Source organism: Lasiodiplodia theobromae (assembly GCF_012971845.1).
Source record: "Lasiodiplodia theobromae strain AM2As chromosome Unknown scaffold_4, whole genome shotgun sequence".
Taxonomy (NCBI): Eukaryota; Fungi; Ascomycota; class Dothideomycetes; order Botryosphaeriales; family Botryosphaeriaceae; genus Lasiodiplodia; species Lasiodiplodia theobromae.
Genome location: NW_023336530.1, coordinates 818,929 through 835,621, shown reverse-complemented (window position 1 = coordinate 835,621; position 16,693 = coordinate 818,929). Strand labels below are relative to the sequence as shown.

General features: G+C 54.5%; 5 protein-coding genes across 5 annotated transcripts; 3 read left to right on the top strand and 2 right to left on the bottom strand.

Moving 5' to 3' along the window:
• Positions 1-1,541: 1,541 nt before the first annotated feature.
• LTHEOB_1675 (AdoMet-dependent methyltransferase predicted) lies at positions 1,542-3,374 on the bottom strand (the record flags this gene model as incomplete). The annotated part of the gene is made up of 1 exon (XM_035510402.1): positions 1,542-3,374. The coding sequence occupies one exon, from the start codon at positions 3,372-3,374 to the stop codon at positions 1,542-1,544; it is 1,833 nt and encodes a 610-aa protein (XP_035366185.1).
• Positions 3,375-3,863: 489 nt separating this feature from the next.
• On the top strand, positions 3,864-5,123 carry LTHEOB_1674 (uncharacterized protein; the record flags this gene model as incomplete). Its single annotated transcript, XM_035510401.1, has 1 exon — positions 3,864-5,123. One exon carries the CDS (start codon positions 3,864-3,866, stop codon positions 5,121-5,123), a length of 1,260 nt encoding a protein of 419 aa, XP_035366184.1.
• Positions 5,124-5,781: 658 nt separating this feature from the next.
• Positions 5,782-7,451, top strand: LTHEOB_1673 (Cupin 2 conserved barrel; the record flags this gene model as incomplete). The annotated part of the gene is made up of 3 exons (XM_035510400.1): positions 5,782-6,099; positions 6,149-6,777; positions 6,860-7,451. 3 exons carry the CDS (start codon positions 5,782-5,784, stop codon positions 7,449-7,451), a joined length of 1,539 nt encoding a protein of 512 aa, XP_035366183.1.
• A 2,157-nt stretch (positions 7,452-9,608) lies between these two features.
• LTHEOB_1672 (Aflatoxin biosynthesis ketoreductase nor-1 protein) lies at positions 9,609-10,476 on the bottom strand (the record flags this gene model as incomplete). Its single annotated transcript, XM_035510399.1, has 3 exons — positions 9,609-9,680; positions 9,737-10,377; positions 10,434-10,476. 3 exons carry the CDS (start codon positions 10,474-10,476, stop codon positions 9,609-9,611), a joined length of 756 nt encoding a protein of 251 aa, XP_035366182.1.
• Positions 10,477-11,612: 1,136 nt separating this feature from the next.
• Positions 11,613-14,517, top strand: LTHEOB_1671 (P-loop containing nucleoside triphosphate hydrolase; the record flags this gene model as incomplete). The annotated part of the gene is made up of 2 exons (XM_035510398.1): positions 11,613-12,052; positions 12,108-14,517. 2 exons carry the CDS (start codon positions 11,613-11,615, stop codon positions 14,515-14,517), a joined length of 2,850 nt encoding a protein of 949 aa, XP_035366181.1.
• Positions 14,518-16,693: the final 2,176 nt, after the last annotated feature.

The following is a 16,693-nucleotide window of genomic DNA, read 5'->3' as shown; positions in this document are numbered from 1 at the left end:
CGCAACTCAAGGCTCCGGAAACGGAGAAACTGCTCGACAAAGCTACAATGAGGAGTGAAAAGGATGTTCAGTATGTGGTCCGTGCGTCGGGCATGGAGAGAGTGAGGTTCGCGGTTCGTAGGAGGCCGGAGAGCGGCCGGGTCTGTTTGTCACCGTTGCAAGATTTCGGGGTTGAAAGTGGGAAAACTGAAGTGCCACCTATGCGGGCTGATTCGGGAGAAGCTATTCCACTCGAATATCGGAGGAGCGGCTCACTTGATGAGGCAGCCGTGCAGAACGATGGAGATGAGAGCCCCTCACCCCTTCGTCCTTCACAACGCACGTATACTATGGCAACTATCTAGCCGCAGCGCGGTTGATGATACCAGATCACGTAGCTAAGCTTGAGTAAACATACTCATTGTTTGCAATGATCAGTGCGGTCGAGTAATAATTGAATGGACAGACAGTGAGGTCTTACGGCATTGCTCATTCGGAGATCTTATGATGTGCGAATGTATGTGGAGCACAATAGCCATCATTCCTAAACACTTTTGCTAATTTACGTTACAGTCTCCTCTTACAGGCGATGGCTAGCGTAGATTTGTTTTTTACTTATATTATAGGTAGTTAAAGCTATCGTCCGGACGAGAATGTCGAATTTTTAATTCTACATACACGTCCAGACGATAGCTTCAGCTACCTATATATATTGTTCTTCTAAGGCAGAGCTGGGGAGCCCTGCTATTCTTCGTGCTAGCTATCTGCTACGAGAGGGGGCTGTATATTTGTTATCAGACACGTGAGTCGTGACGTACGACGTCACCAGAGCACAAGACCAAAGGACTACTCCGGCCACAGCTATTAAAGGCCGACTAAACGTTAGCGACACGGTAGATCCTATTCTGGTCAGGACACGTTGACAAATGCGACTTCCTGTATTAAGACCAGTTTCCTCATATTCTACGAACTTTTCGTCGCGCTTGCTGTTCAGTCAAGCCATGCAGAGTGGCATGGTGCTTTGTGTACATGTACATTCACTGACAGTCGTCATCAATGAACGCCGCTACTGATCATTATTTCTAAAGAATGATGCTGATCTTAATCTAATTATAATTTTAGAATCCGTCTCATCAGTATAACCACGGTAAAATAAGGATACAAGCTGGACGTGGTAGTATAAAGAGGAAGATTTGAATAGGAAGCCCAAAAGTGAAGATATTTCGTCTTCCAGACTTCCTCAGTGAAACTGTCAGACCAAAAATATCTTTTGGTAGAAAAGCCGGTCATGAGCCGTGATATTTAAGTCCCATCGGCCTGCAAAACATTCAAAGTCTTCTGCCCAACTTCGGTCAGCAGACGGGAGAAGTATCCGCGTGAGCATCCAAAGTCCGGTGCGTGGTATTTTCTTCATTCAAGCTTTGATTAGAGAAGGCACATCTGTTCTATAGTAGCTCCTCTTCTCATTGCCATCTATGTTTCCGCAGAAATGACTTGGCCATGCTTTCTACTCACGAACGCCTTATCATCAAAGGTCCCACCATTTTTTTACTCTATCCAATTCAATGGCCCCCACCCTGCCCCTTCACCAACTTCCCCGCCCTTTCCACCCACTCCCTCCCCACAGCCTCCAAGCCACCAACCCCATCCACATTCCCACCCATCTCCCGAACCAACAACTTCCGCACAGCCTCCATCCTCTCATCAAGCTCTTGCCCTTGCCCCCCCTCAGCCTCCCCATCTTCTTCTTCTTCTTCTTCCCTGCGCCTCCTCCTCCCAACAATCCCCGCATTCCTCGTCGACGGAATCCGCAACATCTCCTTCTCCGGCACGAACCCGACGTCCGCCGCCAGCCGCGACACCCAATCGCACAGCGTCGCGTACGCTGAGGGCTGCTGGTTCTTGCCGCTGCTGCCTTTCTTGTTGTCGCCGAGCGAGCCGGTCTTGCCGCCCTTGCCCCCCTCCTCGTCTTTCTTGTTGTTCGCAGCAGCTTTCTGGACCGGCGCGCGGAACTTGGCGCCGGCGAAGTTGTGGCTGCAGCAGGGTATGGCGATGAAGGGCGAGCGGGAGAGGTATGCGAGCAGCGGCGTCCACGGCGTGAGCTCGTCGGCGTGGTTGGAGATGATGAAGGTGCCTGCGGCGAAGATGCCGTTGTGGAATTTGTCGGCGGGTGCGTTTGCGGCGCCGCTGTTGTCGTCGAGTTTGAGGTTGGAGAGGAGGTCGGCGTTGCCATTGGCGTCGTCGGTGGTGGTGGAGGCGCGGACGAAGGGCTCGGGGACCAGGACCATCTCTTTCAGGTTCTGTTGGACGGCTGGCGGGAATGTGTCCCACGTCTTGCGGCGGCGCGCGTCGAAGCCCCATCCGGGATAGCCTTCGCTGCGTAGGACGTAGACGAGCAGGCCGTTGCCGCAGCCGATGTCGACGAAGCCTGGGAATGGAGGCTTCGCTTTCTCTTCTTCCTCCTTTCCCACTCCCACCTCCACACTCTCTCCATTTACCCCAGCATCCCCATCACCGACAATAGGCGCAGCATACATGTCCTTCCACAACTCCAGCAAAAACGCTGCAATTCCCAAGTCCTCAAAGACATGCTTGCCCGACGGCGTCTGCTCGACCCAGCCCGCAATCAGATCCTTCGCATACGCGGTCTTCAGGCGCGTGTACGTGTCCTGGAAGCGGGCTTGCGGGATGAGCTGGTCGTGGTGCACGCGCTTGGTGTAGCCGGCCTTCTGGCCCAGGCTGTGCTTGTTGATGAGGGTGAGCAGGCTGAGCGCGGTGCGGATGAGGCGGTTGTCGAGGGGGTGCGTGGGGAAGAGGCGGTAGTGGATGGAGAAGTGGCCGAGAGGGGAGGAGGCGTCCGGGGTTGGGGATGGCCAGGTGTGGAGGAAGGCGAGGGCGGCGACGGTGGGGTGGTAGAAGGGGACGTCGGATGCGGATTCTGAGTGGGGGATGTAGATTACGAGGTTGCTTGTAGAGCCTGAGTCGTCTTTCTTTTGGAAGATGTGGCAGGTTTGGACCAGAGGGTTATCGCGCTGCGGGTTGCGTGGGATCATCCGCCGCACGATCGTCTGCTCTAGCTCGTAGCCTGGCACGTGGCATGGCCGTGGTTGGTAGTCAGCCTTGATGTGCTTTACGAACTTTCCTTCCGGGTCGTTGAAGCTATCGTAAAAGATTTCGGCACGGAAGAGGTAGGTGGATGCTATCTCCGGGTGGCGGATGAGGTTGAGCATAACGCGCTGATAGTATTCGGGCTCGAAAGCACATGGTGTTTCGAACATGGGAGTCCATATCTCATCCGGAAGAGAGAAGCTGGCGGGCTCCTGAGTAATATCGCGTGGTTGGAATGCCTTCTTCCCATTCTCAATGGTGGTAGCGTCGACCTGTGTTTCTGACATATTCCCAGTGCTCTTTCGAAGTACGCTTAGCTCTATGCTCTTAAAACATGTATGCTGTATAAATCCAGATCAGAAGTTACTATGTAGCCAGGGTTCCTGGTCGGCGGGTAAGCTGGGTAGGTATAGACGATTGTAGAAATGTGTAAGAGGTCAACGGCGCCGCGTCTTCGAGTTGGGAGGTGCCAAAGTCGTGGCCGACGAAAAACGGCGGACGCTTTGCAAGGAACGAATACTCAGATCGAACATGGCTCGGAACATTCAGGCTGAATTTCTCTAAATAATTACTCATTAATCTCAACTTTCGATATGACAATACATTCACCCGATCGTCCAAAGCAGAGAAGCCAAAAAATGGGAGTCGGCAAACCTTCCCGTGCCGGCCCTCGAGCCAAAAATTTCGGCGCCTCAAAAGTCCGCGCTTAACCCCGGCCTTCTCATCTCCACAATCACAGTCGCGAACACCGCGACATCCTCACTCCGCTCGCCGCCATGGAGCTCACCCCGGTGCGCGCTCGAGGCAAGCGAAAAACGCGGCCGAGTCAGGCCGCCGACTTACCCGCAGGCAAAAAGCGACGCCCAGGCAGACCACGCACCCGCCCGTTGTCGCCGCTTCGCGCATGGAAACCGAAGTACCTTGAGCTGCAGCAACAATGGCACCCCGGCAGAGAAATACTACCCCCAGGCAAAGATCTGCCCACCCGGCCGATCACGAAGTGGGACTTACCGCTACCCTGGCCAGAGGAGCTCCCCGGTTCGCTCTCGCAGTCGCAGACGCAGACGGATACACAAATGTCGACGCTGCCTGACGGCGCTCAGACACCCTTGATAAAGAAGAAGAAGCGACGGTCCTCGTATATGAGGAAGCTGTCGCCCCTGGAACGCTTACCGGCCGAAGTGCTGCAGCAGATTTTCCTTAACAGCATGAACATGAACCTCCCCGTCGCAAGCATCGAGCTGCTTCACAAGCTGAACAGCGACCACATCAAGCTCGAATTTTCGTTTCGCATGCTTTACTGGCCGGATGATGAGGAACGGACGGAAAACATGGATCTTCCCGACATGCAGGGCAAGCTGCTCTCGCTGCGCTTTTTCGACTGGGACTTCTACAAGAAATACGCCGCGAAGGCATGTGAGAGGTTTGGCGCGTGGCCGTGGTTGCAGGAACAAGATCCTCACGCCACGTTGGAAGAGCTCCTCCTACGGCGTGAAGCTGATTACGATGTCTTGGACCGCTTCAACCTAGGATGCGAGCACGCTGAGGAGATTCCCCCTTTCCTGAGGTTACATGAGAAGACACCACTGCCAGCAAAGCTCCTCAAGGGCCCGTGGTACTACGGAAAGCACATGATGCTTCGTTTCTTCTTTATTCAGAACCTTGGAATCGATCACGACAACTCAACCACATCGGAGACGCTTATCGAGGGCCTCATGGGCATCGCCAAGGAAAAAGAGTCGGACTACATCGAAATCGCCAAGTGGCTTATTTGTATTGCCATTGCTTCGGACATCCAGCTGCCTCAGAAGCTGCTCCGGCGTGCTGTCATTGATGGTGGCTGCGATGAAGACTTAGTGGAGAGCATGCTTACCTGGAGCTTGCACAGCGAAATCGAGTACTTTGATCCCATGTTGTGGAATTGGGCTGAGCGGGCGCCTGAAAAGCAAAAGGGACGCTGGCTGATGAATCAATTGAGGGCAGCTGCAACTAACAAGGAGGAGCTTATCGCTGAAGAACAGGCCGAGGAAGAATAGCCGTTTGGCTAAACGAACTTGCGCCAAGCAAGCACATGGACGGCGTACGTATAAGGATTTTTGAGTTTCCAAGCATATTTAGATACCCGACTTTTCAAACACTACTCCGAAAAGTCAGCGAATGACATTCTTCTCTGCCTCTCTCAACCGTATATTTCGATTTTTTGTACCTAACTACATCAGACGCGCGAAAAATTGACTTGGGCATACCGGGGAACGCCCTTGCACGTGATCTGGTGCACGGGCCAATAGGGCAGCGTCATTCAGCCTCTGAGCTTCTGCCGGCGCGATTTTCTCTCGAGATCGCATCCTTGCGCTCCGATCTCTCAGCGCGCTCGTCCAACCTTGTCACGAATGGCCGGTGGGTGAAGACATACACCACACAGAGATGCCTCCAGTCTCTCTTCGTCATGCGGCTGTTCCTTCGCCCGCGCTTCTGCGCTTCCTGAGGGCGCAATCCGTCCTGTCGAAGTCCGGAATCACCACTTTTGCTCCGCCGAGCAGCCCGTACGTTTCCTGCGCGCGTCACAATTCTTCGCTCGCCGCACCAAGTGGTTGCCAGTCTCCAGCGTGCACGGGGCCGAACTCCTCCGCATGCCAATCGAGCCCAGCTCACACAGCCATTTCTCGTCCATCCGCTGCGCCATGTCGGATTTTCATGTCCTCGGCGGAACCGCTGTCCCTTCTGCCGCGGAACAAGCACGCCGGTTCTTTCGCCGACCGCCGCCACTTTACGAATACCCCATCTACCGATTTTCTGTGGAAGAGAACGAAGCGCAAGTCTGGCGCCGGTCCTCTTCAGCCGAACGACCTGCCTCCTCGTTACCCAGAAGGCTACACTCAGGACGAACATGGCAATCTGGGACGAGTTCTGCGCCCCATCAATGAGCCGCGCATCCGATGCACCGAGTTCGACGAGAACGGCAAAATTACGCTTGTGAACAGTGAATTCCGGAAGAGCGAGTTGATCGCGAAGGTATACTAAGAACATGCGAGAGCAGAAAGGCATTGCTGACAGCTACCAGTACGGACTGCTTCCGCGAGACCTACGCAAGATCGATTCCGCCATGCTGCCGCACATCCTCGTCCGTCCGTCCGCCATCCTGCTGAATCTCCTCCACTTGCGCGTGCTCATCAAGCATAACCGTGTCCTCGTGTTCGACGCATACGGCACCACCAACTCATACGCTCAATCGCTCTTCATGTATGATCTGGAAGGTCGCCTGAGGCAGAAAGACTTGCGCCAGAACGGCTCTTTGCCCTACGAATTCCGCGCCCTGGAAGCTGTCCTGCTCAGCGTCACAACTGGTTTGGAGAGCGAATTCGAAGGTGTCCGCGAGCCTGTCGTGCGTGTCCTGCGGGAGCTGGAGGAGGACATCGATCGCGACAAGCTCCGGTATCTGCTCGTCTACTCCAAGAAGCTCGGTTCCTTCGAGCAGCAGGCCCGTCTCGTGCGTGACGCCTTGGAGGAGCTGCTCGAGGCAGACGATGACCTTGCATCCATGTACTTGACAGAGAAGGCAACCGGCCAGGAGCGCGGCGAGCACGACCACGCCGAGGTAGAGCTGCTGCTGGAATCGTACCACAAGATCGCCGACGAAATCGTGCAAGCCGCCGAGAACCTGGTCTCCAACATCCGCAACACTGAGGAAATGTAAGAACCCCTACCTAACCCCCTTCTTCCCTCGCGATATAAGTCAAAAGTCGGAGCCGCCAAACTAACCATCCAAAAACAGCGTCAAAGCCATCCTCGACGCCAACCGCAACTCGCTCATGCTCCTCGACCTCAAGTTCTCCGTCTGGACCGTCGGCCTCGCCGCGGGCACCTTCGTCGCCGCTCTGTACGGCATGAACCTGAAGAACTTCATCGAGGAATCCGACCTCGGCTTCTGGGGCGTCAGCGCCTGGTGCGCCATCGCCACGCTCCTCACCACCACCCTCGGCCTCGGCCGCCTGCGCCGCGTCCAGCGCGTCTCCATGTGGGGCGAGCACGGCGCCCGCCGCTCGTCCTGGCGCGACCTCGGCCCCCAGGCCTTGCTGTCGTCGCCTGCCGCTCCTCATCCGCCGTCTGGATCGTCGTCCCCGATGCCGCCTAACCCAGGCGCGAGGGTGCCGCCCGTCGGTGCTGCCGCGGCGGAGGCCGCGCTCGCGGTGGGCGAGAGGAGGGCGGAGAAGCTGCGGAAGCTGAAGGATTTGCATGCGCAGCAGGCGCAGGGCGTTAATGCGGAGGTCGCGGCTAGGAGGCAGATGCTTGGAGGCCAGTCGGCGGCGTCGTCGACTACGAGCAGCGGCAGCGGCCAGCAGAGTGGGCCGGCGCCTTCTGTTTGAGTGTTCTCGCCCACTACTCGTCTCGAGCTGTCATTCCGATCACTCCTCTTTCCGGGTTGAAGCTTCCTCGGCCCATCTGATCTCATCTCTTCTCATCGTATCGTAAATACTCGTCTCGCCGTACCGATGTACGGCTAGACCCTCGCTACTCACGAAAAGTTTCTGTTATGTTGCGTTCTTTTGCAGCGGCGGCGGCGGCGGCGGCATATAGAGGGGTTATTGTTTTTCTTTGCAAGAGGTTGGGTGTGATGGTTAAAGGGGACGGCTGGTTTGCTGGTCTTGGTTTTGCATAGCGTTGGCGTTGTTTTTTGTGTTTTCTCTGCTCTTTTATTAGGGGAGGGTTTCTGTTAGGTTTGTGGTTGCTAGAGCTGATACCATACTTCTCTCTTACTCTGTATTTGTATGTGTATGTATGTGTATGTGTACGAGTAGTATGATGTTGGGAATTGAGAGGAGTTATGAAATTTGTGGCTGGAGTGCAGTGTTGTGGTGGTTCGGCTGACGTGAAATTTATAAGGGCGATATGTGTATCTGTACAAATATCGTGTTGTGTATAGGCTATTTACTAGTTGATAATCGAAAGGAAATCCTAATGTGTTGGTGATATCAGTTCCCAGCTGCACTGAACGATTCAGACGGGCATGAGAGGGGGCGCCGTTGTGTAACGTTTGGCAGCATATTCAAGTTACAGCGATGCAGGAAATGCCAGAATCAGGCACCTGTCAGGGCGAGGCTTCAGTCTTTGAGATAGGCTTACTGACCCCTAATAGGAAGTCTTTACACTCATTCTCATCCTCTCTCAATCCTACCAGCAAAGTATAAGATACTCATTGACTTCATGTAGACTTCACCGCAGAAAGGAAGTTTATCTTGTATAAATTCAATAGTAACAAGATCCGTCCTCGCCAGCCTTCTACAAGCCGCCTCGCATCTGAGATTTCAGCCTTGCACTGCCACGCTGGTACCACCCCACACGGGTACTTAAGTATGACCATGAGGGATCCCAACTTTCTTAGATAACCTTATCCACACGATCTTGGCTTCAGTTTATGCTCTCCGCTACCTCGCCCACTGTCTATTTCACATGTCTGATCCTTTCTCTGTCACTGGAAGTGCCGTCGGTGTTGTATCTCTCGGTTTGATAGTCTTCCATGGCATTGTTGAGTACTACACTGCCTTCAAAGGTCAAGATGAGGAGATCGATTCAGCTGTCGAGAAATCCTCTCGGTTGACGGACCTTCTTGAGGCTCTTCATCCTCGCTTAGAGGAACCAATTTAGCGCATTCGATCTTCGACCTTGGGGTTATTTCGGACGTGCATGCGGCTGAACTAATGTATGAAGCCGGGTTTCGATTCGACATCGAGGAAACCAATTACAACAAATGGATTGCAAGGAAAGATATCCAGAAAAGCCTGGATCTGCTAGTATGGATCAAGAGTAAAGGGGTCACGACTTCACGGATTGATTTCCATGATTTCATGCGAGACATTCGCTGGTCGAAATCAAATCCACTGCCAACCGACGGTGGTTTTTACGCCGCTGGCGAGACACTGGACCTATTCTGGACCATATACCTATCTCGTGAAGGACTAAACCATGGATGTTGGTGCTGCGCTGGCCTTTGCGTTCCTGCTCTTGGCGCGTTCAATCGTAATCCCACAAGCTTAGTTTTGGCGGAGGAGAGCGGTGGTCTCGACTTGTCATCTCCCGCTTGGGGTTGGTTGGTGCCGATGTTCATTCGGTATTCTTTGTTCGATTGGCTACGGTTGACGCATTCAAAAGGGTGCTGTTTTCACTATATGCGTTTCTGTTCTCAAAAATATGAGGTCAGGCTGTCTGACCTTGATGAGAAACAGGAGGAAGAGTGGTATCTGAGATCCCGTTTGGATGACCTTGTCGATGAGCTGGCCATTCTCTTTTGGAGTAAAGGCTGCTTACTGTCTCAATTTCTTGAGGTAGATGTACAAAACCGGGCTTATGAGGTACTAGATGGAGAAGAAGAAGCAACAGAGGAGGACATAGCACGGCTCAGAAAGATTGGTGTGGTGCTAGAGGGGGCATGATGCCTGGAGAGATTTCACACTGAAAGACTTGACTGTGAAAAAAAAAAAAAAAAGAGGCCAGGTATGTGTGCAGAGCTCTTGCAGTGCATTCAATCACCACGGCAACTCCACTCCGTCCCACCTCAACAGCTTCCCAGAACTCTTCTCCCTCGTAGCCTCATCGAGCTGTTCACGGCACCAGTCAGCAAAACCAACAACAAAAACACAGCCATCACACATACAACTCTCACAATCCCACCCACACTCTCCTCAACCGACAACTCCGCCTCCTCGAACCCAAAGTGGCTGGCCGCCATCTCCCCCATCTCCGTCCGCGGCCACCCCGGATCGACCGGCAGCGCGATCAGCTCCGGATGCTCGACGTGGATCTTCTTAGTGAGGTAGTGCACGGCCGCCTTGCTCGGCGCGTACGCCGCGTTCGGAAAGGGCCGCTGCTCCATGCCGCCGATGCTGCCGGCCGACGAGCCGACGGTGACGAATTTCGGCGCCGTCACGGCCGCTTTGAGTAGCGGGAGGACGGCCTGGAACAGGACGACGGGCCCGACGGTGTTGACGGCGAAGTGGGCTTTCATGTCGGCGGGCCGCACGTGCTCGACGCGGGGGAAGCCGGCGTTGAGGATGCCGGCGTTGGCGATGACGAGGTCGAGGGCGGTGATGGCGTGGTCGGCTTGTAGGGAGTGGACGGCGGCGAGGGCGTCGGTGTCGGAGGCGGAGTCGATTTTGACGATGATGGCTTTGCTGTTGGCGCCGGTGGGGAGGGAGTACAGGGCTTGAGAAACTGGGCTGGCGGGGTCGCGGACGGCGCCGATGACGGTGTGGTTGGGCCGAGATAGGTATGTGGCGAAGAGCCCGTGGCCGATGCCTCGAGAGTGAATCAGCTTTTCTTGGTTCTCTTTCAAGCGAGCAGTTGGCAATTACCGCGGTTTACGCCTGTGATCAAGACAACTGTGTGAGAGGCCATGGCGATTCTGTTACTTGCAATGACTTGAGACGGAGACGGACGTCAAGCTCCAAAGGCACTGTGTCTTATAGTACTTCAGATGTGACCCGCAATTCGTCCGTGCTGAGGAATCAGCAGAAGCAATCCTTCAGCTCATATCGGAGATTGCTCCCTTAGATAAGTGTGGGCCAGCAAGTGTTGCGGCACAGCGAAGAGATCTCGCAGCATTATCATCACTGACGGATTCATCGTGGACACAGTTGGATGGAAGAGCTCTTAGTGCATAGCCAGCGGTAGCAGGACCAAGGTAATTTTATCTGCTTTACATTGGTTTTTGGGGGGATGTGAAGGTTGAAGTGGTGCGCTTCGGACGGATGTAGTTTGTGCTTACCTATGCCCACTTCGGTTCCGCTCCCTATTTTGGCAACGCTACCGCCCACTGAATAATTCTGATAAACTTGAAGTCAACACGTCATGTTGCTCCCCTGCTGTAGAGTATTTTAGAGACGGCGGATTCTGTCTGAATGGTTGTTACTGAAACTCATTCGAGTCCGAACCAGTACAGGACTAAGCAGGGTGCCGCGGCCAACAGCAAGTGAGACTCGGGATTCATCTCTACATATCCATGGAGTAGGCGATTAAAAGAACTATCCAGATGCAAATGATACTTTTGTGTAAAAAACCTAGTTGGTAGATTTATACTTTCTGTATCTAAAAGTTCTTGGTTTTTAAACTAGTGTCGCTAAATTTCAGCATTCAGCTAAATGATTGGCCGTAATTTTCCTCGGGTCAGACTCGTTTACCAATGGTAAGCGCGCGCGTACCTTACCCGGAAGACTGGTGGCGATTTCAATGCGGAGTGGAGCACTGCCACGTCTGAGCCGCCCCCTTGGTCCCCACTCCGCCACCGCTTCTATCAAACGGCGGCCCGTACGTATCTTCATTGGATGTGAAGTTAGCTCCCAAGCCGCGACAATGACGATTACGTGTGGCTAACAAATGGGATGCGGCGATGCTCAACACGTCAGCAGAACAGTAGATCTGCCGCGTAAGAAGTCTTAGTAGACCCAACATCCATCTTTTCAACCTTTCCATCCAACCTTTGTGATTTTCGCACCTCCCTTTCTTTCTCCTGAAATCGCCTCCTGGGCGAGACCATGGACCCCTTCAACGCCTTGGGAGTCGCGGCAGCGACGATACAGTTCGTCGACTCTGCTACCGCTCTCATATCTGCAGGCAGCAAGATCTGTAGGTCCAAGACTGGAGAGCTGCAGCTGGAGTCGGAAAGCCGAACGATCGCTGAAGAGTTGGAAAGCCACCATGGGGAACTGAGAGATTCCAACTCTAACGGGAGCGGAGATGTCTCCCAAATAGAAAAGCAGATTCGGGCCATGTGCGACCAGTGCGATGCTGTGGCTCAGGATCTTCTCCACGCCGTGCAAAAGTTAAAGTCCCGGCGTTGGAGCAAAAAGGAGAAGTTTGAAACCTTCAAGCAAGCTCTGCAAGCCGTCTGGACTCCAGAGCAGATCACACATTTGGAGCAGCGTCTTGGAAGTTGGCGATCTCAGCTCATTCCTCTTATTCTTTCGGCGTTGAGGTGAAGAAACTTTGCTTCTTTATTTGTATCCTACACACGCTCACAGCCAATACAGGGAACAACAAACACGACTCGGCAGCCAAGTCCCTCTTGTCCAGAGCACAGCAGCGCAAAATTATCGGAACGGCCAAAGATTCTTAGAATGCCTGCGAAAGAACAGGGAATATTACTCGGAGATCCACGACGCCATTCGAGAGAACCCTAGGCCGTCCGGAGGGGTCTATGCGCTCTCCTCCGGCAACGAATTCGAGACGGGCATCCTTTCGGCTCTATTCTTCGACGCAACGCAGAACCGGGAAGATGCAATTCCCGACGCTTGCAAGGGGAGCTTTGAATGGATATTCCAGCAGCCTCAATCCGAAAATAGACAATGGACCAGCTTTTCCGACTGGCTGCGAGAAGACTCGGATCAACGTATTTACTGGATCACTGGCAAGGCGGGTGCGGGTAAATCAACGCTTATGAAGTTCATCTGTCATAACCAAGCCACTCGAGAACTGTGTTACGAATGGGCCGGTAATGAGAGGCTGCTCCATGCACGATTTTACTCCTGCGACTCCAGCAATACTTTGCAGTCGTCTCAAGAAGGCCTTCTCCGGTCTTTATTGTACCAAGTTCTAAGGCAGGACCAACATTTCGCGGCAAGGGCCTTCCCCGACCAGTGGGAGATGTTCTCACTGCTCGGGATTCAGCCGGATTCTCCAATGACAGTACCATATCTACAGCAAGGCTTGGAACGCGTGATAAAATCCAGTCCCGACTCACGGTTCACTTTCTTCGTCGACGGCCTTGATGAGTTCCGTGGTGACCCAGACACCTTGGCGGCTTTCTTCCAGAAGTTGACACTCAGCACGAATATCAAAGTCTGTCTCAGCGCCCGGCCGTGGACGAATTTCAAGAAATCCTATGGATTTGGACCTAACCTGCGCCTGGAAGAACTGAACTATCCGGATATCGTCCAGCTCACGCAATCCAGCCTGGAGAAAAGTACAGACTTCACTCACTTTTGCAAGCAGTCTCCGAAACAGGCACAAGCATTGGTTGAAGCAACTGCCGAGAAGGCCTCTGGTGGCTTCGTATTGGTTGAGTTAATGCTTCGTTTGCTCCTCCAAGGTCTCCAAGATGGAGAAAGGCTTTCGGATCTTCGTCGACGATTGGATAATGCACCCAGTGATTTGGAACAAATGTTCCAGAAAATGCTGGACAGCATCGAGCCACAACGCGCCGAACACGCTTCGCAGATATTCCAAATGGTCCGAGCTGCCAGGGCTCCAATCAGCCTTCTTTGCCTCTCCTTCGCCGGCGAAGACGATCCGCATCTCCCTTACGAGCACCCGGTCGAGCCTTTGACAGAAGAGCAAGAAGAGGCTCGAGCAGACCAGATGCGGCGCCGCCTCAACAGCCACTGCAAAGGCCTTCTCGTAGCGACACCGCGGAACTCCGACCCCCAGGCCACCGTCGACTACCTCCACCGCACCGTCCGCGACTACCTCCACCGCGGCTCCGTCTGGCACCACCTCACATCCCATTCGAGCCCCTCTTCCCCCTTCGACCCGCACCTCGCCCTCGCCCACGGCTTCCTCCTCGTCCTCAAAACCGCCCGCCTCTCCCCTCCCCAATGGCACTCCCACCGCCTCGACTACCCCTACTCCCCCGACGACAACGACGACAGCACCACCACCACGCCGTCGACCCCCAACTTCGCCGCCCTCCTCCTCTCCACCATCCGCCACATCACCTCCATCCCCGCCCCCTCCCCCCAAGAAAGCGAAACCGCCGAACCCGCTCCCTCCCAGCACTACATCCCCCTCCTCGACGCCCTCGCCCACACCACCCGCGCCCTCATCCGCCGCGAAGGGCCCTGCACCAACAACACCGAATCGTCGCGCTGCTGGTGCCGCGGCGCCGCCGACCACCCGGACGACGGCCCCTTCACCGCGCTGGCCGTGCGCCTCCAACTACTGCCGTACGTCGCGCACCGGCTCGACCGCACGTGGCTGCTGCCGGCCGAGAAGCGGCGCGAGGGTGACAGCGGTGCGGCGCCGATACTGCATTTCGCCGTCACGTCCGAAAGCATCGACTACGCCGCCTCGAACGGCGACGGCGATGCGGAAGGTGCGGATGTGGCGATGGTGGAGCGCCGCGCGCGGCTGATCCACATGCTGCTGGAGTGGGGCGCGGAGCCGAATTACGACGCGGCCGGCGGAAACGGGCCGTCGCCGTGGGAGGAGGTGGTGATGGGGGGCGGGGTTGAGGAGTACGGGGAGGAGGTTTGGGCGGAGTTTTTGAGGTATGGTGCGGACAAGAGCGTTGTGGTGGATTCGGGGGCCGCGGCGGGGAGAGGGAGCGGCGGCCTGGCGGGTGGTGCGGGGAAGAAGAAGCGGAGGTGGTATAGGCGGATTTGTAGGAGGGAGGATGGGAGGATTAGGTGGAAGACGAGGAAGAGTGGGAAGCCGGCGGCTTAATTTTTTTTTTCATTTTTTTGGTAGGAGTGTGGTAATGTTGGTCGTCGGCGATTTTGAATGCGGATGAACAAAAGTTTGTCACTGTACTGTAATCAATCTTTTTTTAGCGTATGGGCAAGGGATCGGTTAGAATTGTCCATAGTATGTATAAGTTTTGCTTTGACTTCGGGTATGGTGAGAGGAATGGTGATTGCTTCTATCATCTGAAAATTGGAAGTTCCACTCGTCGCATCTGGTCTCACAGTCTCCAATAGATTTCCTGCATGTAGCAAGCCCTCAACTGCAAAAACATTCGCCTTCGTAGTCTGTCCCCTGAATCAAGTGATATACCATGAGGTATGAAAGCTGACCTCGACTTCGACGCATCACTTCTCCAATTCAGCCTCCCCGCCTTCCCAGCTATCTCAACTCCCTCAAGGTCCCCATGCAGCGGCGTCGACAGAGTTACCTGACATATATAGCGACACCAAAATTGCTAATTCACATCCTAGCGGAAATAACCCGCAAGAGTCCTTTTCTCGCCCTCCATCAGCGCCGCCATGACCCCAGGGGTGTACGAACCGCCAGGGTCATAGTGCACAACGTTACTCTTAGAGCAGATGACACCCAACTGCTACGAATATTGCTCATCAAAATAGGCGTCGTCAAGGAGTTGCTGCGGGTGGTTGCACGAAGGATCATACGTCGCCTTGTACCACGCCTCGCGCCGAAACAGAAGGTACGTCTGCGGGAGGAGCAATCCGCCGACCCTCAACCCCGACCCTCCTGGCTCGAACTCCACGTGCTCACACGTCTACAGCCGTGTGAGCAGGACCTTCGACTTCCAGAAATACGCACACGCCCACCTGTACCCGCGCTCGGCCAGCTTCTCGCTTCGGGATCGATCTCAGGCGGCTCTCAGCAAGACTTGCGCGCGCGGCACGTCGAGCACGCCGCCGCCGCCGCCCGTCGGCGAGCTGGACGTATGTACAGAGTGCTTGCCAAGCCGAGGGCGCGCGAACAGCAGCTCGGCGGGCGGCGGCAGCCGCGCCGCGAGAGAGAAGATTGAGAGTAGAAGCTCCGGAGTCAAGGATCAGGACTTTGGACGTAGGGACCGTAGGTGGCGCTCATGGTGAGCTGGCGGTACGCTTTGAGTAGCGGGATGTAGAGGATTTCGATCCAGAGGCGGACGGGTTCAGATTCTTTCTACTGCTTCTTTTTTGCCGGTGAGGCGGGAGAGGGAGAAGAGTTTGTTTGAGGGGGGTTGCGCTGAGGGCGTAGTAGATGTCGTAGAAGTGAGAGCTGAAGGTCTTGTTGTAGAGCAATGTCGTTGATGCAGCATCCGTGCTCAAGCAGCCGATCTTTTAGCAGCGACGTAGACATGCCCCAATCATGAATCGTGGTTTGTGACCCGTTGTGAGTAATCTCAATAGCGTCGTGCAAAGCCGTCTCCAACGTCGCACCAAACACCATGATTGACAGCAGCACCGATGGCGGCACAGACCTCCGATCCAGGTGTCTGAGCATCTTCCAAATACCGTACGTACACCCGAGCTTCTTCCAAGATCTCCTCCATCCTATCATATTTCTTAAAGTCGCTGAGCTTTTCGAAATCCTTCAGATACCGAGGCAAAACTTCCCGCGTCGTAAGCACAGGAGGATCCTGGGAGTAGTGGACAAAACCCGAAGATTTTACTGGTAATTCCAATGCGCTGCTGATCATCCCAAAGAACAGCCATGTCTGGAGAAAGGCCGCTACATCCCCGGCCGCACGGTCCTCGGCCGAAATTCAGCCCCAAGAAATCTTCCGCGCTGAAACCATCTCGGGAAGGACATTCGGAGAATGGGCAAGTAGAGTCATACTCGAGTTGGGGAACGCAAGGGACAGGAGGCAAACTGAGTCCGTTACCATCAGCGACGATGTGGTCCGTTTTCGCTCGTAGAGTCCGTCGGAGTGTCGTGATGTATGAGAAGTGAGCTTCCTTTTACTGCCGAATTTGGCCCCCAATGAGTTCGGCTGAAGTGTTGAATCTGTGGTTGGTCCCGCACCACAACGATCACCCCACCTTCTGCAGCAATATTCCTGACATTCACTTAGGATATCGTTCTTCTCTGCTCGCCCTAGTGAATGTAAGCCATGATAGAGCTGAGTCCTTCATATATGAATCTTTGAGTCAAGGTTTGCAAAGCAAGTCTA